The sequence below is a fragment of the Passer domesticus genome, chromosome 24 (genome assembly GCF_036417665.1).
Source record: "Passer domesticus isolate bPasDom1 chromosome 24, bPasDom1.hap1, whole genome shotgun sequence".
Lineage (NCBI taxonomy): Eukaryota > Metazoa > Chordata > Aves > Passeriformes > Passeridae > Passer > Passer domesticus.
In genome coordinates, this window is record NC_087497.1 from 6,667,811 (window position 1) to 6,693,887 (window position 26,077).

The following is a 26,077-nucleotide window of genomic DNA, read 5'->3' on the forward strand; positions in this document are numbered from 1 at the left end:
CTGCCTCTGTTTGATCCTTACCTGAGTGTGGAGCATGAAATGGATTGCTGGGGAGCTGTGGGGAGCCTGCAGTGGGGAGTCTGAGCTCAAGCCTGGCTCCTCTGAGCTGGATCTGTGCTGTGACCTGTCTCTCTCAGGCTGACCTTGAATGTTTTCCACAGCACACGATGCTCTGCAGGTGCTGTAAATTCCTTCTGCTCAACCATTTCGTTCCAGCAAGCTGCTTATCAGGCACTCTTTTGAAAACTGTGTTCATATTTCATACACACAATTATTCAGCAACTATAAAAGGGGAAAATTCCTATTTATAGCACAAGGACCAGCATCAAATAGGACACTGAATTCTCACTGATAGAGGAAGTGACCTGTTCTCTAATGCAGCAATATTTCTGCTGAAAAGAAACAGCATCTTGAATGGGGGGAGGGATGAAAGCCCTGGGCCATCTCTTTCCATTAAAAATGTGCTGCAGTCCTAAAAATGTATCTGCCCTTCTCCCTTCCCAGTGAAACCACTGGTGACAGGGATTGCAGGAAAGCCTTTCACTGTGGATTTGTGGTTAGTGGCAATGAGCCCAGCGACTCCTGATGGTCTGGTTTGGAGCAGGGCTTCAGTTTCTGATCAATAACCTGACCGCTGACCTTGATGTGGGGGCGAGAGCAGCCTGCAGGGGTGTCTGTGGGGACGTGGTGCCATCATGGTGCTCATGTGCACAGCGCTGAAGGAGCCAGCACGTGGGGCTGAGGAACAAAGAACTGCCTGGGCTCGAGCCGCGGAGGGAGTGGGGAGGTGGGAAGAGCTCCGGGGGCACGGGTGGAACTGCTGCGGGTAAGGGGAGAGCCTGCCTGCTCTGAGCCTGCTTCCCCCGGCTGCTCTCGCTTCCCTTCCAGGATTGTTGAGCCACAAGGCCAGCACCGGCTGCTCCCTGCTGCTGTCCCCTGCTGTCCCCCTGTGCCTCCCGCGGTCTCTGGGAAGGGCTGCAGTGGGTGATACCAAGCGAGGCCCTGGGCGATGGAGGAGCAGAGGATGGGATTCCCCTGCTGTCGCTGTGGCAACGCTGGGCAGGGAAGCAGCAGCAGCAGCAGCAGCGGGATGCGATGGGCGGCTGCTGGCGTGGAGGGAGCGCTGGGGAGGCTGCGGGGGCCGGGCTGCGCTGACATCACGCGGGGAGGTGGCGCAGAGGGAAGGGGACAGGGACAGGGAGAGCGGGGAGACTGCGGAGGGGAGAGCGCGGCACCGGCAGCGGCTCCGGGGACAGGTAAGGGATGCCCGGGGCAGGGGGTGCTCCGCGAGCTGCGGTGGCATCAGCGCCCGCCTCGGCATCTCTCGGGGTGATGTGGTGCTGGGGGTGGCATTAGACAATGCTGAACAGCCTGGCACAGCAGGGCTTGGCGCTGGGACAGGGAGAGCAGGTCAGAGCCCAGCTGGCTGCTGCAGAAACTGGTGCAGATGCTTCTCCCCGGGACAGCAGGGTGTGTGTCACTGGTGCTGTACTGGGAAGAGCCAGGAGTGCCTGCACTTCAGAACAGGATAAAGGGATGGGGAGCAGCCCTGGTCCCTGGCTGGAGAAGGGGAGCACAGTTCTCCCTAGGGATTAGAGCACGGATCATTGATGAAATGAATCAAAGTTTGAGACTCCATCCCCTGAGCTGCATCTGTCTTAGAGGAGGCTGTGAGCAGAGCTGGTGCACTGGGAGCGAGCCCAGCAGCGCGTTTGTGGTGGGAATCCTAAACTGCACATCCCCAGCAGCCTCAGCACTTCCCTGCCTGTGCAATCGTTCTGGGGAAGGCAGCCAGGTGCATGGCTACTGCCAGGAGCTCTCTGCATGTGGATCCTGGGGATTGCAGCCCTGGAAGGCAAAACAACAAAGTCCTTGAAGCCTCTCTGGGTGTCGTGTTGCCTTTTAGTACAGGGGTTGCATAACGGGCTCTGTTTTGTTAGCAGAGGGAGTGAGGGTGACAGTCACCTCTGCCCAGCAGTACCTGTGTGCTGTGCTGGCCCGTGCTCCTGGGGGGAATTTCATCTTTTTCTTAATCCAAGAGTTGGGCTGGCTCCTTGCTGCTTGTGGGTTCCCAGCTCTGATCTCACAGCAGTGGGGTGTAAGGGCTCTACACCTACACTCAGGCTACACAGCCTCAGCAAACTAGAAAATGAGTTTGTGAGCACCCCACGCATCTGTGCTGACCTGATTCTGCTCTCTCGGGATTCTCAGTGTGTGCCTGACTGAGGAAAACACAACTGGGGTCAAAAGTCCAGCGTTGGGGACCCCTGTGGGTGACAGAAACCAGTATGGGAGTGGAGATGGAAGAGGCACAAAGTAGAAACCTTGCTTGAAATCCAAGAACAGGGAGAGGCCGATGCTCCTGTCACGACCACTTTGTTGAACCAACACATTTCCTGGGGTGCTTAAAGGGCTGGGGGCTGTGACCCAGTGGGGCCACGGAGAAATGCAGCCAGGAGTGCTTGAGAGTGTAACTGCAACAAGAGGCATACATGTGCTTTAATTATGGAAGCAATCGCTGTGTGGTGCACAGTCCCTCCCCACCAAGGCTCACGTGCTGGGTCTACTGGGACCACTGGGGAGTGGCCCAGGTGGCCATACTGCTGTTTCTGGGATGGAAACTGCCAACAGCAACAGCTTGTGCTGCTCCGTGGGGCTTCCCTGGGAGCAAGGCAGCCCCACGCTGGGAGGGTGACAGGCAGTGCTGTCAGCCAGGTGGCTGCAGGGCCAGCTGCATTGCCAGCCTCTGGCATGGGCAGGCAGGGAGGGGAGGGCCCGTGAGCTGATCAGTGCCAGCCCTCAGCTCTGCCCAGGGCAGCCATGCTGGGAGGGAGCCAGCTCAGGACAGGCCCCTGTGCCCCAAGGGGGCCCTCACTGGGCACAGCCCGAGCTGGGCTCCCTGGGCCAGTTTGGGAGGGGTGCAGGGAGGAGTTAACACTGCTGTTCTGCAGTTTCATGCCCCAGGTTGTGGTTCTGCATGACCAGCAGCAGGACTGCTTCAAAGTCATGTTCCAACTTGATTTTTTTTTTCAAGGTTATTCAAAATTCAGTGCAGGAATGGCACCAGGACCTCTCACAAACAGAAAGGCCAAGTCACCCCCTCCTAGTCCTTGACCTTCTCTGTGGCTCAGCTGGCTCTCTTTGCTTCCCCCCATACTTGCCTACACTGCAAAAAGCATGATCATGTGAATATTACAAAGCCTGGCATCTGCACATCAGCTGCAGCAGCTGAGGCTCTGCCATGCTCCCGGTGCCTTGGTGTGACCCTGTCCCCACAGCCATGCTCTGTCACCTGTGTGCTCAGCCCCCACCACAGGCTGGCACTGCCAGGCACACAATAATACAGAAATGCATTAACTGGGAACTCGTGCTCCCTCCTGGGAAAAGTGCTATGGATCTGTGAGCTCTGCAGAGACCTGGGGCATCAGGAGGAGCTGCCTTTGTGCCAGTGTCCAGAGAAGGCCCTGGGAGCTGAGCCAGGTCCTGTGAGACGTTTTAATCCTGGCTATCTCGGCCATGACTGCTGCAGTGAATGTTCCCCCTTAGGGGCACTCACCTGGTGTTTGTTTTCACTCTTATCTGGTGCCACTGGGAGCAGGCAGGGCAGCAGTGCAGCAAGGAGAGCCCAGGAGACTGGGAATCCACATTCCCACTGTTGCCTGGCCACCCTGGAGACCCTTCAATCCTCTCCCTAAAGCCAGGCTCACACTTCTTTCTGCTGAGGTAGCTGTTTGTTAAATAGTTGAGGTTACTTGAGTAATCAATAGTTCTCTGGTTCCCAACAGAAATATTATCCCTTTGGCCAAATCAGCTTTTCTATCTTTGCTGTAAACCTGCTCCTGAGTCTCAGCTGTTGAAGGATCAAGGTGCATTCCTGATTTACCTGCACAGAACCCCACCCCTCTTCTTTCCTCCTGCCAGCACCACTTTTTCTCTCTGAGCTTGAGCTGTAAGGGCTGGAAGCACATGGAGAAATCATTGGAGTCATTCAGTCTCAGCCCTTCTCTTGGCCCTGCCCCGACAGCTCCTTCTCTGTGCTTGCTCCTCCAAGCTAAGAGGTGAGAGTCAATGGGATCCTCATGGCCAAGGGCACTGCTGACATAACTCCCAGTCCACAGACTCCAAAACAACTTGGCTCAGCTGCTGCCAGCTGAAGAAAAATTGTTCCCATCCCACAGCAGGAGCTGCATCCCAGAGAACCAGGGCTGGAGGACAAGGCACACAGTGAGGTTCCATGGCTGCACATAAATTTTCCTTGCAAACAGGCAAAGGCACCAACTCCCAGGATTTCTGGTTCCACCCCCGCAGCCAAAGGCTGGGCTGTGGCTCTGGGCTCCAATTTCTTGTGACTGAAGGAGGCCACGAGGTTTGTTCTGCTGCTGGGGCAGTGGAAACAGCCTTGCTGTGCATTGTGAGCATCTCTGCACATCTCTGTTCTTTCCAAACCAGAAAAGGTCACAGAGACCCAAGAGAAACCCACTTCCCTCCTTCACTGAACTCCTTCTGCCTCGCACATGCTTTTGTTGCCATCCCCTGCTTGCCAAAGGCAGGAACAACCACTGGGGTTTGGCAGGGCTCGGAGCCTTGGCGTGCTGGATGGGAAAGAGGCACTCTTGGTCCCCAGCCCGGGACAGCGCTCTGCTCCACGGCCACTGCCAGATTTTCCAGCCGTGATTTCGCTGCTCCTCCCGTGCTGAGGGCACCGTTCTGGGGCTGGGGAGCACCCCTGGGTGCTGGGCTGTGAATCCTGCAGAGATCCATGGAAGGGGGAGGGAATAGCTGGAGCAGCAGCCAGAGCTACGGGAACCCCTCATGCTGCTGAGCTTCACATCCAGGGTGAAGCACAAGGGCTGGTGCTGCCCTGAGAGGCTTTTCCCAAAGAATGCCCAGTTCCAGGGGAGCAGGGAAAGGCAGAGGGGGGCCATGTAAAGCAAAGCTGTCCCTGCTTCGGTTAAATAGGGCTGGTTTTGCTGACAGCTCCTCCTGAGAGACTGCAGGGAGGGATTCTGTAACTCAGGGGCAGCTGAGAGGCTCTGGGCAGCTGCTGCTGTTTCAGTGTCAGGTACTGGACTTTTCCTGGTGCTCAGGGGAAAAGGGATGGCAGCCCAGATCAGAGGTGGCAGGGCTGGGCAGAGAGAGGCTGCTGCCTCCCTGTTAGGATGCTCTGGAGCAACAGCAGGGCCTGATTTCAGAGAAGCATTTGAGGTCTCAGTGCACACTGATTGCCCCAGAAACCTCCTACTCAATTTTCTGCTGTGCACAGCCCAGCCTGAGGCAGCACAGGGGGCAGTTTGCTCCAACACTGGTTAAGACAGTCCACAGATGACAAGCCCCAGAGAGGGATGAGTGTTTCTCATGGTGGTGAAGGGCTGAGGGAGAAGAGGAATTTCCTGGCTGTGGTAAAGGTGGGTTGTGCTTGAAGTTAGAGAATGGGCTTGTGGTCACTGCATCAGGTTGGGGGAAGGAAGGTGTGGATCAGCAGCAAAACCCAGAACAAACCCCATTTGCTTTTCCATGCCAGCCCAGGAATGAAGGACAAACTACAGCTCCCCTCTCCCTTTGCCCCCTTGTGCTGCACAGAACAGAGCACAGGGGAACAGCCCTGGATGGAGCTGGGGGCAGGGGCCTGGCAGCCAAGGGTCAGGCTGGGGAAAGATCTCAGCTGAGACAAGAGAACCCTGAGCAAGCACATGCTCAGAGTGAGAGGCTCACACATTCCCCACCTGGTTAGTGCTGGCTCAGCCCTCTGGAAAATGACACACGTTTTCCTTGCTGTGGGGCCAGAGGGCTGTGCTGGGAGCCCTCCCTGCTCCCCCAGCCTGGCAGGGTCCAGAATCACTGTTCTTTCCCCTTTTCACAGCTGTTGCTGGTTATGAAAATGGGAATGTTCCCCGGGCAGTTCTCAGCAGGAACTGCCCTTTCCAGGGCTGACCACATGGGCTCTTTCTTCCTCTTCCCACCTCCTGACAGCAGTCACAGTTTTGGGTACGTTCTAGTCTTGGCAAAGCACGGCCCTTCCCTGCTCCTCTTCCTCACATGACACACAGGAGAGAGAGGCTGTGGCCTGTGGAAAGGGAATGGTTGTTCCTGGACTGAGATCAGTACAATTCTTGAGCCAGTCCCCCTCCCAAAGCTCAAAGAGAGAAAGAAGTCTCACGCAGCGGGGATTTACACCCTGACCTGTCAGTCTGCTCCTGGCACAGAGATCCTGACACCAGCTCTCCTTTTGCCAGTGCCAGTGCAGATGGGGGGCACAGCTTGCAGGAACACCAGGGCACGTGTGGAACATTATTTCTTGTCACATCTGATGCAGAGTGTCCACAGCACAAAGGAGCACTGGGCAAAGCTCGGGGAAGGCAGGAAGGAGACAGCAGGGCTTGCTGCTGCTGGAGGCTGAGGGTACGAGCTCAGCAGAGGGGCCAAACACCTCTGCAGGCAGTGAGACTGTGCAGGAGTTAGCACAGATTTCAGGGCAGGGAACACCAGCGTTCAGAGCTTAAGCCAGTTTCTAAGAGAAAAGAGCTGGACTAGCAGGAAAGGGAATGACTCCTGGCAGTGCTGGATGCTCAGAGGACACTGATGGCACAGAAGGGGTGGGTTTGGGCCACATCCCAGCCAGGAGTGTGGGAGTCCTTTGGAAAACCCCAATAATGCAACTGAGCTAAGTCAGAGAGCAGTGCTCTGGCTAAGGCCAAGGTCAGTCTGAATAATTCCTTCCACTCTCTCTTCTGCTTTTGTGCAGTGAGGCAGGAAGCTGGAAATCCTCCGGCTGATTTTGGGAGTCCAGAGGTCAGTGACCATTGATCATGCTGCTCTGAGGAACAGATGAGTGGGCTAGCACCCAGCCCTGCACTCAGCTCCCTCCTGACTCCTTAGCACACATCCACAGAATTTCCTGACTTTTTGTTTCAGAACTCAGGGAAAATTCCTGCCACCAGCACGGAGTTAAATTGAAAGTTGGTAAATTCAGGAGGCTTCTTTCGACAAGGCACTAACCTTTGGAATTGCCTCAAGAGTTGGTAAAGTCAAATAATAACTGGCTTGGAAAATCCTGATGGTTTTATGATCTTTCACAATGTCTGTACTTCTGTACCCAGACAAGGGTCACCACACTGCTCCAAGACATGACCAGAGGGATAAAGGAAGAGTTCTCTTCCTGTCTTTCCCTATCCTGGTGTGATTGCCATTGCTCAGCTCTGTAAAGCACAGGAATTACCCCAGGCTAGAGCAGCGTGGCTGGAGTGCTGAGCCTGTTCCCATAAACCCCATTTTGGGATGAGAACTCGGGTCTCTCCACGACCTCCTGACAAGTGAGGGAATGTGGATGTGGCCGCTGCTGAAGGGGCTTCAGAGGACCCTGCTGAGGGCAGCCGTGCTCTTGTCCTTGGAAGTTCTGCTGAGACTTTCCCTTCCCAGGTGCTTTGTGGCATTGAAGCCCAAACCTCCTTGGAGGCCAGGCAGGGACAGGCTTCAGCCACCACCTGCCCATGGCAGCAGGTCCAAGTGGTGCTCAGTTCACTGGAGCTTTCTCCCCCTCGCAGGTCCCTGCGAGCAGTGGATTATGCCTTGGCAACAGGGACACTGCTACATGCAAGCCCCAAAACTGCAGCGCCTGCTCCACTACACAGCAAAATAGGTCGTGCATCAGCAAATGAAAAAGGACAGATGGTGTCTGTTAATACAGCTTAGTTTATGGCCTGCAGGATTAACTCACTAGTTGTCATGTCTGCAGAAAATAGGAAATGGGTGGGTCAGCTGGAGGAAACGTGTGGTGTGCCCAGCCCTACCTGTGCTGTGAGATGCACCAGCTGGAGAGGATGTCAGAGATCCTGGGAGGTTTTCAGACATTGCTGATGGGCTGCCAGTGTCTTCTGGGGGCTCTGGGCACTGGAGATGGTGCCTTGTACCAAACCTTCCTGCCCACCTCGGATTCCCACAGTCCCACTGCAAAGGGATTGACGTGAGCTGAGCAGGGAATCTCCAGCAGGGACGGGGACACCCTCTGTGCTCTGCAGGAGCAGCTCTGCAGGAGGAGCCCACAGCTTCCTGTCCTGTGCCAGCTGCAGGAGAGTCTCCAGTTCAGCCTTTTGAACTCCCGAGCACCCACGTGGCTGCAGGAGTAAGACCGAAAGCTGAGGCAGAAGCCTCAGGTCTTTTCAATGCCTTCTCTGTGACACACTGTTCTCCTTTCCTGGAAACCAGGCCAGTGCCTCACTTGTTCTCCTTGCAGAAATCCAAGCCCGTGCCAGAGCTCTGCCTGTGCATCTGCTCTCTGAAGGGCAGGACACACTCTTCCTTAGCTCTCCATGGGTGTTCCTCCTGAAGATTTCACTTTGATCTTGCTGTTTCTGCTGTGGACAGGTTTGCTCGTGTCCTGCAAGATGCTGAGCATCCCAAAAAACAGCTGGCATCAGGAAGATACTCCAGAGCCAGGAGCATGCCATACCATGCCATCTCCGTGCCTCTTGGCCTTCTGCTGTCACAGGTGTTTGTGACACCACCTTCTAACCACTGCCAGCCATCACAGGCACTGCAGTTTTCTCCAGTGACTAATTCGCCTGTGTTTACGCCAACACCGAACATTCAATTGTCTATTTAATGACTCAGGTGAGGAGGGAGTCTGGCTCCTTCCTCCTGCCACAGGGATCTGGCCAGCCCTATCCTGATGGCAGCACCCTAGAGTGCTAAACCTTCTCAGCTATAAATCCCCCATCAGTCAGGGTAGCAGGTCAGTGGTGAGAGTGACTTGAGAGCGGGGATATTGTCACTTCTATCCCCAAAGCTGTTCAGTGAGCGTGGAGGTGAATAAAGAACACAGAACAGCCTGTGCTTTCATTACAAAAGGAAATGCTGCTTTTTGTAGAGGGGAAAAGCATGTCAGATTACTATTATAAGTAATTGCTTAATGGTCCCTACCTTTGCGTCACTGCTGAAGTACATCCGAGTCCCTTTTTGGGGTCTCTCCTCACTGCACGTGTGTCACCAGCGGGGCCGAGCCCGTGGCCAGCCCAGCTGGGGGAGCCCTGCAGGAGACGGGATGGGGGCAGCTTCGTGGGCACGAGAGCCTCCACATTCCTCCCCCTCGAAATCTCCCCGCCTCCCACCTCTTTTATCAGCTGCTGACAAGATCTGCCATGTGTGTGGGCGGCTCCCAAGCTCCCAAGACGATTCCCCGCTCCCCCCAGCTGCCATCCGTGAGAGGAGCGCCCGGGATTTCGGGGAGGGGGAGCGCAGCGCTCCTCCGGCTGCCGGCCTGTTCTGCCAGGCCTCTTCTGATGCTTTCAGAGAGCTCCGTGTGGTAACTCTCTGCCAGGATTTCACATGACAGCCTCTTCCCCAGAAAGGCGCAGCAGGGAGTGGAAGATTGCCGTGCGTGTGGGTGTTAGGAGGGAGCAGAGTGGGACGGGGAGATGGAGGGGAGAGGAGGTGTAACCACAGACTAAACCAGAACAAATCCTCTTGGAAGAGCCTTGCATTTCTGATCCCAAGGCTCTCATCTCCTGCCTCTTCCTCTTCATTTAAAAGAATGTCAATCCTCGTTAAGTCCAGCAGAGAAAAGAGGAGTCAAGCACAATCATCTCCTTCCTTCCCTGAACACATCTCAGGGGACCAGGAGAGGCAAACAGAACACGAACTAACTGGATGGAGGCAGAGATGTGCACACTGGGAGAGCCCTCCCCAGCCACGGGGGTCTTCCCTGGAGAGACACGAGCGGCCGTTAATGACATCTCCATCTGACAAACGATCACAGTGCATGTCATTACGACCCGGTGCTTCCCCGGGGCCCTGGCAGAAAATGACCCCGATGAGCTCCAGTTCTTGCAATCGCAGCTGCTCCCCATGAACGTTCAGCAGAGCTCCGGGCTCTCCGGGTAAAGCCTCACTGAATGCCTCAGGCAAGCCAAGATTGACATCCCTGCTCTGGAGGTGGGACCCCTGAAAGAGGAGTAGGGAAGCCCACGTGCCCCTGGCACAGCTCTCCAGGGCAGGGAGCTGGGGGGACACCTCTCAGTGCACTTCTGAGAGGTTTAAAATGACCTCTGTGCTACTTAAATCTGTCTGTCCATCTCATCTTCCTCCAGATGCTGTGAGTGCAGCACATCTCAGGTGGGGCCTGTGGTGGGTCCTCAGCAGAGAGACCCCTGAAACTGCCGTCTGCATTTTGGCATCCTGATGCACCTGGATCACTTTAACAGCCCTGGCTGTCCCACCTTAATAGGGCCAAAGGTCTCAGCCTGCCCAGCAAAACCAGAGCTGAGTCATTCCGGAGTCTCCCTGTGTGAAAACAAGGAAGAATTCCTGGTGTAAAGCTGCTCCCCTCCTTCCCGCATTTCATCAGCAAGCAGCAACACGAGCTGGGTTTTCTCTAAACTCAATTTGCTCTGCAATGCAGCTTGTCCCCCTTGAATAACCCCCCATCCTTGTGTGGGAAATGTGGGAAAAACCCTGAGGAGACCCACGGCCTTCTAGAGAAAAGAGGCAGTGCTAAGGAGAGGTTCACACCTCAGTGCCTGCATTCCAGAGGTTTTAGGCAGATTGGATCTTTGTGTGTCCTGAAATAGCTGTTTCAACACCCCCTGTGTCGTGCAGGCCAGGGAGGAGAGCACCAGGCAGGTATTTCCCACACCTGTGATATCTGGGTCACCAGGAAGGGGGGAAAGGTGGGCAAAAGGGATGTGGTAGGAGCTGGAATTTCAGTTTTATCGGCTGCAAACCCAAACCGACGTGCCTCCTGCCACAGAGATATTCCCGGCCAGGCACACCCCAGTTCCTCCATGCAGTCTGACTTTCACAATCCCTTCCCAGCAGCTCAGCCTCTGCTTTCACTCTCTGAATTAGCAAGGGGAATTTTCATTACATCACCAGAGGCGCTTCCTCCTCGACAGTGACAGAGCTGTCACTCTGCTTTGCAGGGGGTTTTTGGGGTGTGGGTGACGAGGGTATTTCTCTGGAAAGAGAAATGCCTTCCAAAAGCAGGTCCAGCCCAGCTCAGCCTCCCCCGTGGCTCCATCCAGGCTGGGAACGGCACTGGGCAGAGTGGGGTGCCTCCAGCCGGTGTCTGCACAAAGCCTTCTCCCTGGAAGCCTTCCTGGGGGATACAGCGCTTTCAGGCAGCTTTAAAAGTCGCCTGTGCCAAATCCAGCGGGGTCGGAAGTCAGCAATCTTCCAGCTTTCTGCCAGCGTAAGCAAAAGCAAATTTGCCTATTGGAGCTGGGATTTGCAGAATGATTCGCTGCAGCGTTTGAATCCCCCCCGCCACGCCCCCGCCTTCTGTATCTTTTTTTGTTTGTTTGGTTTGGGTTTATCTTTTCAAATATCCCCCAGTTTAACGGTCAGGCTTGGTGGCAGCTTCCCCGCAGCTCCGGGGAGGGGCTGGTCTGATCTCACTCCCAATCCGGTGACTTCGCAATCAGCCTCTTTCCTCCCTGGCAGCTTGCTTTCCTGCCCTCTGCCTCCAGTTCCCGGCTGTTTGTCTTGGGGTGGGTTTTTTTGGTGTTTTTTTGAATCAAAACAAACTACCGGGTTCAAACGGCTAGTCAGGAACACGCTGAGCAGGAGCCTTTGCTCCTGGCAAGGGCTGTGGAAACTCGCCATGGAGAAACACCTCAGCCATGGAGAACTTGTTTTTAAGCAGCTGGGATGTCTGGATCACAGCGGGGTCTGGACAGTTGGAAATCTGTATCTCAGAGCTCCATAAAAGCACTGAGTTTCCTCAAATATATAATCACTGGCAAGAGCTCTGCAGAGCTTGGGAGGAGGGAGGATGGCTCTGAAGTCACTCGGATTTACCCTGGCCTCCCCCAGCCTTGCTGCTATCGTGATTCCTCATATAAGGCAGTGAAGAGTCATTTCTGCCCCATCAGCCCATCCTTTCCCAGGAGCTCCAGATGGTTTTGCTCTGTCTCTCTGTGTCTGCACTACTGGTAATTCAGGCCTGTCTCACGTTAGCTTTTGAGCTGAAACCTTCCCACAATGAGCTGGAGTCTGCTTCTGCGCTGCAGAGGACGTAGGGCTGAGCTGGCAGAGCGCTGTCTGGGAGATCCGTCCCACACAAGTCCTGCTCAGGTTTCTCTATTTCAGTCAAGAGTGTGATTTTTCTAGTGAAATCATCAAAGCAAGACAGTCTCTGCTACAGATGGGCAGCGACAGCCATTTGAAAATGCCTCATACCTGGCTTGTCTCAAGACAGGAGTAGTTAATTTCAATATTATCTCGTTTTACACCAACATAACATCTCTCTCTTCTTCATCTGGCCCTCCTTTCCCAAGGAAAAGGGTTATTTTCCTCTGGGAGCTCCACACCACAAAGTGTCAGGGAAATCTTCCTGCCTGCCCAAGGACCACAGCTCAGCAACTCACTGAAAAACGTGGAAGCATCCCTGCTTCTCTTGGAGCAGATCTGCTTGGCCCTTGCCAAATTAACTTGCTAATTAACAGGGTTTTTTGATCCCAGGCAGGAATTTACCACTCAGAGGCCAAACCTAAGTGTGGTCCAAATCTTCCAGCTGCTCCAAAGCCCTGTGTGCTGTGGCAGGAATGTGAAGAGCTGACAAATGTCTGGGGAATGCAATCTCTGGGGAAGGACTTGGGTGTAGCAGACATCTTGGGATAAGCAGTAAGGGAGGCTTGTATGGCAGGAACAGAATTAATGGAGAAGGAGCACAGGGAAAAGCAGGATTGCTGCAGGGCGTTTAGGAGAGGAGGAAGCTTCATTTGTGCAGGTGATTTATTCCTTCTGTGCCTTCATTCACCCATCAGACAGGGAAGTGTCATCATTATCCTCGCTGTGCCGACAGATCTGGGGTCTTTGCCTACAGCAATCCAGCAGCACCAGCACCGAAATCCTGGTTCCTTGTTCCCATCCCAGCTCTGGGAAGGATGCTGGTAATAATAATCACGCAAACAGGCTTTGCTGAGGGAGATGATTTCAGGAGTGGTGATAGCTGGGAGACAGTGATGGAGCCACACTTGTCACATGAATAACCACAGTCTGTCCAGTCGGAGCTGACAGTCTAAGGCAAGGCAGCTCCTTCTGTGCTGATTTAAGAGGCTCTTCGTAGACACAGCAGATCTTTCTGCTTCACCTCCCCTGCATAATAAGAAGCAGCGTCCTTCCTTTTAGTTTATCTGCCTTTGGATGGGATGTGAGGCTGGCAGACCCCTCTGGGCACAGGGGAACCCTGGAAGGAAGCTGAGGCTTTTAACTTTCTGCATGAGTGCAGTGAGAATGTGGGTTGTAGTTTCAGTGCCTCTAAACCTGGCACTCAGGGAGGAGTTCCCAGCTGAGTAAATCTTTATGTGATCTTCAGAAATGTTATCAAGGAGGGACACAGCGAGGGACAAGGTGCTCCACTGGGATGGATGGATTTAGAGGGGGCTCCTGAGCTTATAGACACCCCTCTCCAACGAGAACTGTTAAAAAGCAAACTGCCCAAGGGTTTTTTTAAAAATAGAAAGCTTTTTTTCAGCACAATTCAGCCAGAAGATTCCCCCCATTTCAGACCGTGGGTGAGGCAGTGCTGAGTGAGGGATGTTGAGGGGAAGATGTAAAGCTGAAGAGAGAATCATAGAATAAACTGAGATGAACGGACCCATCAGGAACATCGAGTCCAACTCCTGGCCTTATGCAGGACACCCCATGAATGTGCCTGAGAGTGTTACCCAAACATGGAGGGAATCAGGGCGCTGACGGGAAAACGGGAGCGCTGAGGGGACCCAGGGACTGAGGGGAGCCGGGTGTTGCGAGGAGCCAAGGGCGCTGAGGGGAAATGGGGAGCTGAAGGGAGACAGGGGTGTTTAGGGGACATGGGGGCACTGAGGGGAGCAGGGGGTGCTGATGGAACAGGGATGCTGAGGAGAGTCGGGCCCTGAGGGGAGCAATGGTGCTGAGGGGAGCCAGGGGCTGAGGGGAGCCAGGGGCTGAGGGGAGCCAGGGGCTGAGGGGAGCGATGGTGCTGAGGGCACTGAGGGGAGCAATGGCGTTGAGGGGAGATGGAAGCGCTGAGGTGCAGGGGGCACTGAGGGGAGCAATGGCGCTGAGGGGAGCCAGGGGCTGAGGGGAACCAGGGGCTGAGGGCACTGAGGGGAGCAATGGCACTGAGGGGAGATGGAGGCAGGGGGCACTGAGGGGAGCAATGGCGCTGAGGTGCAGGGGGCACTGAGGGGAGCAATGGCAGCGCTCAGGGGACATGGAGGCGCTGAGGGGAGCCCAGAAGCAGGGCGGAGGCTCAGCTCGATGCTTCAGAGCCATTTACAGGCACCGCAGCCGCGGGACGGGGACGGGCACCCGGCCGGGCACCGCAGGCTCTGGGGCTGCCCGGAGGCGGTGCCCACAACCGAAATGGCGGCGGCGGCGGCCGCGCCCGGTGCGGGGCGGGACGAGGCGGGGCCGCGCTCACCCGGCCCCGGCTCCGCTTTCGTTACAGCGCGGCCGAGGCAGCGCCCGGCGGGACGCGGCGCCCGGAGCCCCCGGACTGACCCGCTGCCTCCACCTCGGACCCCGCCGCCGGTGACACCGCCGGGCTAGCCTCGCCGCCATGGGCTCCGAGCGGGACTCCGAGTCGCCGCGCTCCTCATCCATCCACTCGGCCGCCGCCAAGTGCCCCAAGCCCGGCCGCCGCCGCCGCCTCTCCTTCCAGAGCGTCTTCTCCGCCGCCGCCGCCTCCGCCGCGGGCGGCCGCCGCCGCGCCAAGGCCGAGCCGCCCCCGGCCGCCCCGCCGCCGCCCCCCGCCGCCCCGCCGGCCCCGCCGCCGCCGCCGCCGCCGCCGCCCCCCGAGGAGGCTCCGGTGGTCCCGGAGGGCGAGGAGGAGCTGGAGTGCCCGCTGTGCCTGGTGCGGCAGCCGGCGGAGAACGCGCCGCGGCTGCTGTCGTGCCCGCACCGCTCGTGCGGGGCCTGCCTGCGGCAGTACCTGCGCATCGAGATCACCGAGTCCCGCGTCAACATCTGCTGCCCCGAGTGCAGCGAGCGCCTCAACCCCGCCGACATCCGCCGCCTGCTCCGCGACTCCCCGCACCTGGTCGCCAAGTACGAGGAGTTCATGCTGCGCCGCTGCCTCGCCGCCGACCCCGACTGCCGCTGGTGTCCGGCCCCCGACTGCGGGTGAGTGCTGCGGGGACAGCGGTGGCGGGGGGATGCTGCCGCTCCGTGCTCGGACAGCACAGGGGACCTGCTTGTCTCTCCGTCCTGGGACGCCCTGGGGAGCGGGGAACCGCTGTCCCCATAGGATTCTCTGCTCTCCATCCCGGGACGGCGTGTGGAGGAGGAGAACCCATGTGCCATGTGGGACAGCTTGGCAGGGGAAGCCTGCTGTCTCCTTAGGGTGCTGCCCCATCTGTCTGTGCTGGCGCGGCTTGGAGGAGGTAGACCCCACCCTGGAGGGATGCTGCCTGTCCCCAGCAGGGGGGACATCCTGCGGATGGCATCCCGGCTGGCACGGCCCTGGGGCTCACTGGCCCGCCTGGGTCCCAGGATGGCACAGGGAGGTGTCCAAACCTCAGCAGGGTGATGCTGAGTCCCATGAAGAGCCCTAGCTGCTCTTTGCTTATCTGCAGTCTGTTCAGGACAGCTGATAGGCCTTGGGTACCAAAATTCCATCTATCCCCATTATCTCTCAAGAGCTCCAGGATGTGACCTTGGGTATTCTGAAAACACAGACAGACTGGGTAGGAGCGATATGACTTGAAGGGGGTTTTAGCAGAGCCATCGCTTCCCTAATATAACAGAAACCTTTTTTCTGCACAAATGGTGAGTGTGGGCTTTCCCAGCTGTGCATTTCTCTGCCAGTCCTGGGGACAGTGCATGGGGACAACGCTGCAGCCTCCAGTAGTGGGGAAGAAGGAACAGTAACCAGTCACTTTTTCCCGGTGAGGACATGAATACACAGCAGAGAGGAGTGATGTTGACTCACTGTCCGTTGCCCAAGTGAGGAAACGTCTGTCTGTCCAGAAGTCAGCCCAGCCAAGCTTGATGACTGTGTAGTTATGAACGTGTTGCTTTCATTTTCTCTTCCCTTTTCCTTTAAACGAGCTCTGTTAGGTTTCTGTTTTGAGTGTGAGCCAAAGCTGCCTGGAAAAGGGCTTGGTCGGGGAACTTAAGAGAAGTGCTGTGAAATTGAGCTACAACTCAGCTTGGATGGCAGTTCTGGGTAGCAAGAACATGAAAGGAAAGTCTGACCTAGGAGTCGGAATGGAAAAGTTGGTGGGAGGATTGTGAAGATTTAATCAGAGCCTTGTAATAGGCATCCTATGCAAATCAGTGAACCTGGCTCAGGTTACCCATTTCACGGCCTCTTGAGCATCCTGTATGAGGGCTTGTTCCTTCAGAGGGTGAAGCTAACAGCAAACAACACCTTTGCTCCTTTCTGAAGCCAAATCGAGTGCAAGATCTCGGTATTTCAGCAGCGCTGGGGATGAGATCAGGGAGATAGAGCAGCCGCGGAGGGAATGCCTCGCTGGTGACCGGCTGGAGAAAATGCGGCTCCTGCTCACCGAATCTCAGACTGTTGTGATGTTATCTGTGCCCGGGCCAAGGTGTACAAACAGCGGCGTCACCCGCGCTGCCCGGCTGGAAGGAGGCAGCTCCAGCACGGCCCGAGGGCGTTGCCTCTGTGACAGCATCCCGAGCCCGATCCTTCCTCCGGGGGGGTTTGGGCAGGCTGCTGTCACACACGGCTCTTTCTCCGAGCCAAAGCCTCCTCCCTGGTTACTCAGGGAGCAGGATGAGCCGGGTGACATGCTGGCATCCTCCTCCCAGCTGCCCAGAGGAGCAAGAGGCGAGCCCGGGGCTGTTGGAGATGTTGGAGACAGCTCTGGTGGACCGGCGCTGCTGGTGTGTCTGTGGCGCTCGAACAAAGGCTGTTGGAATCAGCCCTCCGGCGGGGAGAGGAATTAATCACCCTATTCATTCTTCCCAGCAGAGCTGGTGTGGCTGTGCTTATGTAAAATCGGGGTATGAATTATTTACAGCGGGCTTTCCCGCTGTAGTAGTGCGGGAGTAGTACCGAGTGTAGGGCTGGGGGCACGGCAGGGTGATGTTTGTCACCCACCGCTGTCAGCCGGACTGAAACTCGCCAGCAACGTCATTCCAGTGTCAGAGAATCGAGGCTTTCCTTTATTCTGGCCAGGATGTAGAGCAGAAATCTTTTTATCCACACATGCCTGGCTTGTGCAGTGAAAATCCTTCCATCCCACCTAGTTCTTTACCAGACTTTTCACATATTTATACATTAAAAACCCCAAAGAAATTCACGTTGGTTGGTCTTAAATTCCACAATGATTCCGTCTCCTATTGGTTATTGATCCCTTCGATGCTAATTCGGTCCTCATTCTTTGGTTTTCTTATCGATCTTTGCCCAGACCAGGTGTCTCCAGCCTCCCCAGGGGGTGATGTTTGTTGATGTCCCTTTATTTCCTCTGTTTCTTCTGGCTCCTCCCAATCTGTTGATGTTCAGCTCAAGAGGCCTCACCCGGGCTTTTGAAGAGAAACTTCAATTCCCCTCCCCCTGGGCAAAGGCAAACAAAACCCCTGAGTGAAGTTACGACAAAAATGCTAAAAGTTGTATCGTTTCCAACACCACCGAGGTACCCCACAGGGCTGGGCTGGCATTCTCTGGTGGTGGCAGCATCAAGGGGCTGCAGGGCTGTCACAGGACCCTAAAAACATCCTGTGCCTTCCTCCTGCATCCTGCAGTGTTTCCTAAATGAAAGAGCCTGGCTGTGCTGCCCGGGAGGAGGAGGAGGAGGAAGACAACACAACACCGGTGCGTGTTGCCATGGAAACCCTGGTCAATTGATGCGCCATCAATTGCAAAACAAATCATTTTCTCTGTTTGTTGTTTTTTTTTTTCCCTTGCTACAATCAGGTGGTTTTGCTGTCTAGTGTTTGTCACACTGCAGCCTTCCCAGAAGCTTGGGAGAAAAACAGAACCTTTAAAGCAAACGGAGGTGTGTGGGCTGGGATCCGTGAATGGGCAGGAGGAGGGGCACAGGAAACTCGTGGCCTTCCAAGGAGGGGGCTGGAAGTGGAGCTGTGCCATTCCTGGGGGCTCAGGAAGACACTCACGTTGCTTTGTGGGGAAAACTCAGTTTCTCTTCTTACCTAAAGGGATTGAGCCTGGAAAAGGCCATTGAAGCCAGCAATGTGTCAGAGGTCAGTGGAAGAGGAGAACCACTGTCCATCCAGGTCCTGCCATGGCCATTCCTCAGCATTTCACTTCAAAACCCACTTTCTAGTTGACCTTGATGTGGAGATGTGTTATTTCTTTCCCCACTAGACACTCCTGGAGCTTCTTTCCCCACAGCTGTGGGCTTGTGCATGATATTTGTCATTTCAGCTCCAGCAATAAAATATAAATGCTGATGATTTTAATTTCTTGAGTGTTTAAAAAAAAAAACCCAACATTTTGAGTGAGGAGTTAATTTAGAGTGTGCTTAATATACTACACTGAGCTCTCCTAGGCTGCTGTTAGGGGTTGGAATAGCAGTGTCACAACACAGCTGGGCAGATGAAGCTTTTCTTTTCTGCTTTGCCGAGGGCAGGCTGGGGGGTAGTGGCAGGGTGAGGAAATTTAGTGGGATATTCCTTAGACAAAGTGCACAGGAATCAAATCCATCCCTCCCAACCCCTTGGGTCATTTCCATCACAGAATTACCATATAGCAACAGAGTGGTTTGGGTTGGAAAGAACCTTAAAATTCATCCAGTCCTGGGCTGGGACACTTCCAGGGGTGGAGTTTCCCCATCTCTCTGCTGCTGGGCTCGGGTGCAGCTGTGTGGATGCACAGGTAGAGCTGCAGTGGTGCTGCCAGCCCTCAGCTGTTGTTTCTCTGGCGATGCTGTCGTAGCCTGGCAGGATGAAGTTGCTCAGACTCCCACGGGATATGAATCATTGTGGTATGACACATTCAGTGGTTCTCACGCTGCTGCCTCGGAGAAGAAGAGGCAAATACAACTCGAGCCACACAAGCTCTCAATATGAAACCTTAAATAGGAGTTGTTCTCCTCTGACCACTAACAAAAATACCCTTTTTGCCATATGGGTGTTGCAGGACTGGGAAGGCACTTCTGGAATGGCTCATGTCAGCCCCTGCCAATGGAAACAGCCTCATCCTCAGTGGCTGTCAGTCAGATTTCTGCAGCACTGCCTGTGATGCTGCTTGGGCTTCTGTGTACACAGGACACTTCCTTCTGGGCGTGTCACACTACTGTCACAGTGAGCTGGCTGAGCTCGGCCTCTCTCTTGCACAGTTGATTATTTCACTCCAGTTTTGGCTTGTTCCAAAGGCAGGGCATTGTTCTTCACCACTCTTTGGAAAAGGAAGCTCTGAGGAGCTCACTTGTTGACTTAGCTATGTATGGAGCTGTTATTCTGGAACTGTTATCCCACTTTTTTAGAATCACTCAGTTGATAGAAGTGCCCAGGACAAGCTCAGCTTTCCTAGACTCCTCTGGACCATCCATAGATCTGTCCTAAGGAAATGAGGGATGTGTGTGCCTGGAAAGAGCAGCCAGAGCCCATCCTGGGAGGAGGCTGGGCACACTGGGCCAGACAAATCCACCCTGTGAGAGTTGCCAGTGAGAACTGCCAGCAGTTACTGAGGAGAGAACAGCTCAGCATCTCAAGCTGCCTGCATGAAAGGTCCCTGCCCTGAGTAACCCAATTAGCACTGCTTAATTTCAGGCCCTGCAGAGCTCGGGAATGTGTCTGGTGTGGATCAGAGTGGGACGGGGGAGCTGGGCTGCTGGCTCTGGCTGTGTCAGTGAAAGGTCTCTCACTTGGTAACTCTGTGCTTTAATTCCTCCCCGCAGCTACGCCGTGATCGCCTACGGCTGTGCCAGCTGCCCCAAGCTGACCTGCGAGCGGGAGGGCTGCCAGACAGAGTTCTGCTACCACTGCAAGCAGATATGGCACCCCAACCAGACCTGCGACATGGCGCGGCAGCAGCGCGCGCAGGCGCTGCGCGTCCGCACCAAGCACACGTCGGGCCTCAGCTACGGGCAGGAGTCAGGGCCAGGTATGGGAGAGCCCCTTCTTCTAAAATGCCACAACTTCAGACAGACCCACTGGGCTGCAGCTCCTCGCCCTGCAAGAGGCACAGCCTGGTTTTTGGGCTGCTGGGCTCTGCGTGTGTGGGTGATGAGGAAGCACAAACCTCCTCCCCTCCAAGTGTCTCCAGCAGCTGTGAAACTCAGAGTCATTTCCCCTCCTCCTGTGTGTTACAACACATCTGATCTCTTCCAGCAGCACCAAATAGATCAGTAGGTGATGATGTGCTTTGGGTCCTTTTGTGTCACAGCAGCTCCCCTCATCCGCCCCAGCTCGGCTTGTGGCTCTTTTGATCTTGGACGTTCTTGCTTTTTTGCTGATCTAAACACTGAACAAGCAGTCACTTTTTTACTGTTGCAGCTTCAAAGTTGCCTGGTCGTGAAGAGCAGCATTCATGGCCAGCTGAGTGTGGGGAGCTCTGCTCTGTGCACTGTTAGGCCTTGGTAATGGCGGGTACCAAAAAATGCCAACCCACAGAACTCCTCCACTGCCTGGTAGGAGCTGCTGTGTCTGCTGAGTGTGTGTTCCTTAAAAATAACTGTATTGACTCTGGAAGTGGGCAGTGAGGCCATTTCTTAAAGCCCTGCCCTATCCCCAAACAAAATACCCCTGGTTTTCCTTCTGTGTGAGGAGTTTAAATATTAATTCACTCAGCGTGGAGCTGTCGTGGGTGGTTCTGAGGTGGCTTAGTGGTGTGCCGAGGTCCAACATGCTCCAATTTAGAGAACCCTAAGAATGGACGGCTTAGATACTGCCCCAGCCAGCAGAAAAACCCAGTTTAATCCTGTTAAAAAGATCCCTGCCAGGAAGGGCACTTAGCCATGGGAAGGGAGGTTTTTGAGACAGTGGTTTCTCCCCACCCCGCCGTGCTGGATCCAGCCTGGTGATTAATAAGGTGTGAGCTGGGCTCACAGCTGGATTTCATCTTGCTGAGCTTTGCAGGGGCCAGCAGAGCCCTGAACCACGGCACAGCCATTGCATAACCACGATCAGATGATGCCTGAATTAAGGAAGGGATGAAAACCCCTTATCCTGCCCTGCCAGCAGCAGCCTGGGGCCTGGGCAGCCTCTGCAGCCCCTGGTCCCCTAAAGGCCAGGTTTGGGGTTTCTCCAGTGCTGCTCTCCCAGTTGTTGTGTTGCTCTTGGCCCATGAATCACCTCCGTGGAGCAATTCAGTAATGGCTCGTCGTGCTGGGCAGGTATGACTTGTTCCCTGTGTTTAAGCATGAATTCTGGAATACATCCCGTTCAAGATTAGAACAAGCTTTTAAAAGTGGCTGTTGTTCCCAGTCCCTGCTGTTGGTGAGGTCTGTCACATCAAAATGATCTTCTCTGAGATAAATTAAAAGACACGCCACTCCCTGTGAGCAGCAAAGGTGTTCTGCTGCAGAGACAATGAGGATTTCAGTCCTTAATGAGAACCCCTGGTTGATGGTTGGCTCTGAGAGCAGAGATCCCCTCTGAACTCCCTGTTTCCTGCCCCCAGCTGATGACATCAAGCCGTGCCCACGCTGCAGTGCTTACATCATCAAGATGAACGATGGCAGCTGCAACCACATGACGTGTGCCGTGTGCGGCTGCGAGTTCTGCTGGCTCTGCATGAAGGAGATCTCAGACCTGCATTACCTCAGGTGAGCAGGGCAGCAGCACGTGCCTCTCTCAGGCTCTGTGGAGGAGTTACTGCCCCTGCTGGACTTCAACCCTCGTGCTTCAGTGACATTTTATTGTTTCTGACCCAAAGAGATGAACTCTGATCCCGCTTTACAGCATTTGGATGCTCTTCCCACATCAAACAAAGGTCCTGATACAATTACCTTTGAGACCTCTTGGTGTACTGACTATAAAACATAGGTCCAGGAGTGTGATAGTCACCTTTTGGGGGGGAAAAAAGACAGAAAACTTATTTATGTTGTCTACCTGCTTCCTAAGTTTTGGTTTTTATTCATGTGCAAGTTGAACTTGGGATTCTCAGGAGCTTATAGGAATTGCTGGAGTGCTAATGTCATTTTTTCCCTTCCATGTAGCCCCTCTGGCTGTACATTCTGGGGCAAAAAGCCATGGAGTCGTAAAAAGAAGATTCTCTGGCAGCTGGGCACGTTGATTGGAGCTCCTGTGGGCATTTCCCTCATTGCTGGCATTGCCATTCCTGCCATGGTCATTGGCATCCCTGTGTACGTTGGGAGGAAGGTGAGTGTGGGGGCAGAGGGTTTGGGGTGTTCTCTGTGCTGACCAGAAATTTAGAGCTGATAGGAGGGGTGGATCTTGTCATAGGACCCAAATTCAATTTTCTCTTCTAAAGCTTCTCTTATCTCCTGGGCTTTGTGTGGGCAGGGGGAAGGTGGTGGCTGATAGCCCTGGTAGCCCTTCAGGCTCAAGTCCTCCCAAATGCATTTTGCATTTCTCTTGTGCCTCTGCCTTGGCCCAGGAGCACCCAGGAGGTCCCTTATGAGCCCATCAGCCTTGTGCTTTTTGTTGCTTCTTTTTCTTCATCACAGACCCTCCTGCTAGGTCTGCTCTGTGAGGAGATCTGTGCTCAAAATGAGGTTCTTCAAGTGCTCATGCAGCTGGCAAAGCTGTAAAATCAGCTTCTTAATGTCCCCTGGGAGTCTGCTGTTCTCACCTGGTGCTTTTTCTTCCGTCAGATCCACAGCAGGTACGAGGGGAAGAAAACCTCCAAGCACAAGAGGAACTTGGCCATTACTGGTGGGGTCACCCTGTCTGTCATTGCCTCCCCAGTCATTGCTGCTGTCAGTGTTGGTAAGTGGCCTCAGCCCTGTCCCTTCTGCTGGCCTGGTGGCCACTGAGACAAGTGGGTGGCCCAAGGACAGTTTGCAGTGTGGCTTTGGGCACAGTGCTGTCTCACATCCTGGTGTGCTCGAGCTGGCCCACAGCCAGCACAGGGCTTGTCTGCTGTGTCACAGCCCATCCTGGAGCCCCTTGTCACACAGAGCTGTCTCCTGTCATGGTTTGGTGGCTGATGCCTTGGGGGTTCAGTGCTCTTGGGGTTCCCCCACTCAGCCCACAGGGCTCCTCCACTGTCTGCCTGCATAATTGGGAATTGGAACCTTTAAAAGCAACAAAAACATGACTGAGAGAGTCCCTAAATTTTTTTTTCTGTCTGCCCAACACATCTTTAAGCTCCTGTTAACCCAGCTCCTCCTCCTCTCCAGGAATTGGGGTCCCCATCATGCTGGCCTACGTCTACGGGGTCGTGCCCATCTCGCTGTGCCGGGGTGGTGGCTGTGGGGTCAGCACAGCCAATGGAAAGGGGGTGAAAATCGAGTTTGATGAAGATGATGGACCCATCACAGGTAAGAACTGCTGATAGCAAGGGGGTGAAGCAAAATGCTCTTGTTGTTGTTGCCTCTTGTAATGAAATGCTTTGAGGTCCTGATGTCTCCCAGATCTGAGATGAGACATCGCGGCCGAGCGCTCCCAGTGCTGAGTCCAACCCCCTGTGCTCTCCTTCCCCGCAGTGGCCGATGCCTGGAGAGCCCTGAAGAACCCCAGCATTGGAGAGAGCAGCATTGAGGGGCTGACCAGTGTGCTGAGCACCAGTGGCAGCCCCACAGACGGGCTCAGTGTCATCCAGGGCAACTACAGCGAGACCGCCAGCTTCGCCGCGCTGTCCGGGGGCACCCTGAGTGGGGGGGTCCTCTCGGGGAGCAAGGGGAAGTACAGCAGGTAACTGGGCTGGGGGGAAAGCAGAGGGGTTCCCAAGGCCTGGGTGGGTTGAGTGGGTTTGTTTTGGGGAGCTTTCCAGGAGTGTGAGTGAAGCTGCTTTGATCAAGGGGTTGTGTCGTGGTGTTTTTGTGCCCTGGTCTGCTGTAGAATGACCAGGTCTAGGAGATCACTTAGGATGATCTGGAACCCGGAGCCACCCAGGGTGGGGAGACACTGGCACAGATTGCCCAGACAGTTTGTGGGGTCCCCATCCTTGGAGGTGTTCCTAGACCTGGTTGGATGGGGCTCTCAGCAGCCTGGGCTAGGAGAAGGTGTCCCTGCCCGTGGCAGGGGGTTGGAGCTGGATGATCTTTAAGGTCCTTTCCCAACCCAAACCATTCCACGATTCTGTTTCTGGAGTCAGTGCCAGTCTAGTTCTTGCAAGGAGGACAGATCCCTACTGAGCTCCTTGGAACCACAGAGCTGATGCTTCAGCTTAATTTGGAACAGCACAGAGCTCCTGCCTGCCCTGCTTAAAGCTATGCAGCCCTGTTATCCCAGCCTGGAGCCTTTGATGCTTCCTGCTCTGCAAGCAGGGTCATGGCTCTCCAAATCAGGAGGTTACACCACAGTTTTCCTCCTAACTTGCCTGTGAGTCAGTTTTCTGGGTAATTAGAGCCACGTGTTGATGTGGCAGCCAGGATGTAATCACAGCTCTGTGCGAGATCCATGGAAATCAGCTCTTCGCAGGAACCGCGTGAGTCATGGATGTAAACACGGCCTTACCTCCGTCATGGAAAACAGAATGGATGTGCCTAAATGGAGCCAAAAATGAGACTAAATGAGAGCAGCCACTGGGGTTAAACTCCTGTCACATTGAGCTGGGCCAGCTCACAGGGATTCTTGCTTTCCCGTGAGCAGCAGGGGTGGGTTGGTGCTCCTAAAGCATCTGAAGCGTTTCTGAGGAACCCTCTTCTTTCGTGCAGGCTGGAAGTCCAGGCAGATGTCCAGAAGGAGATTTTCCCCAAAGACTCGGTCAGTTTGGGGGCCATCAGCGACAACGCCAGCACCCGAGCCATGGCTGGTTCCATCATCAGCTCCTACAACCCCCAGGACAGGTAGGAGGACGTGCAGAGCTGGCAGGAGCGTTGGTGGAGGCTGTCCTGGAGAAACGCAGGCTCTGTGGGTGGGGGGATGGCTGAGTTTGCACCAGGGATCCTTCTCCAACACGGCAGGAGGGCTGGGGACAGTTTGGGAGCAGCCTCCATGTGTGGTGTGGAGGCTGGGGAGGGGATCTGCAGCCCAGCACCCTCAGGGGCTGTTCTGGCACTTTGGGGGGACTCTGGAGCTTTCCCAGCCCAGCCCTGGGGTGATCTTGGCTCTGTTGGGAGGATCCAAGGAGAGCAGAGGGTCGTGGGGTGATGAGCAGCATCTTGCTGGTGTTTTGGGGGGTGTGATCCTCCCAGTACAGCCCAGTTGAACCCAGTAACGTGAGGGTGGTTGTTCCTGTCCTGCAGGGAGTGCAATAACATGGAGATCCAGGTGGACATCGAGGCCAAACCCAGTCACTACCAGCTGACCAGCGGCAGCAGCACAGAGGACTCCCTGCACGTCCACACCCAGATGGCAGAGAACGAGGAAGAAGAGGAGGAGGAAGAGGAAGAGGAGGAGGAGGATGACAAGCAGGAGCAGACGTGCAAACACCAAAGCTGTGAGCAGCAAAAGGACTGCATTGGCAGCCAGACGTGGGACATCACCCTGGCCCAGCCCGAGAGCATCCGCAGCGACCTGGAGAGCTCGGACAGCCAGTCCGACGACGTGCCCGACCTCACCTCGGACGAGGGCGAGTCCCCCCCGTGCCAGACTGCAGCAGGCTGCCCACACACCCCCCGGGCAAGAGGTGCCCAGAGCCCAAGTGCCCCCCTGAGCCACTGTGCCCAAGCCGAGGGCTGCCGGCTGGATGAGATGGTCCAGCTGGAATGCATCGAAGCCAGGGTGTGACCCGAGCACCATCCCTGTCACTGCAGCTCCTGGGCCAGGGCTGTGGCCCTGTTGGCTTCTGTTTGCCATCCTCCAGCTGGCTCCCCCAGCCTTGCCTCGGGGAGTTGTTGTTTCTTACGTGACACAGAAAAAAAGCAAAAAAAACCAAAAAAAAAAAACCCAAAAAACAAAAAACAAGCAAAGAAAAAAAATCCCCTCCACCCTCTTTTTGTTTTAATTTATTGGTTCAAACTCTGTGAGGTGTGTAAGAGTGTAAATATGTACGTGTGTCTGTATGTCTGCAACCATCCTAAGGGACTCTTGGAATAAAGACTGGTTGTCATTGGACCTGAATCCAGCTCATCCTTTCCAAAGCTGCAGGGAAATCTTC

General features: G+C 55.1%; 1 protein-coding gene across 1 annotated transcript; it reads left to right on the forward strand.

Moving 5' to 3' along the window:
• Positions 1-1,098: 1,098 nt before the first annotated feature.
• On the forward strand, positions 1,099-26,034 carry RNF19B (ring finger protein 19B). The gene is made up of 10 exons (XM_064398133.1): positions 1,099-1,256; positions 14,426-15,099; positions 19,806-20,011; positions 21,530-21,674; positions 22,068-22,230; positions 22,686-22,800; positions 23,214-23,354; positions 23,520-23,727; positions 24,693-24,824; positions 25,224-26,034. Exons 2-10 carry the CDS (start codon positions 14,537-14,539, stop codon positions 25,705-25,707), a joined length of 2,157 nt encoding a protein of 718 aa, XP_064254203.1. The 5' UTR covers positions 1,099-1,256; positions 14,426-14,536; the 3' UTR covers positions 25,708-26,034.
• The last annotated feature ends 43 nt before the right edge of the window (positions 26,035-26,077 follow it).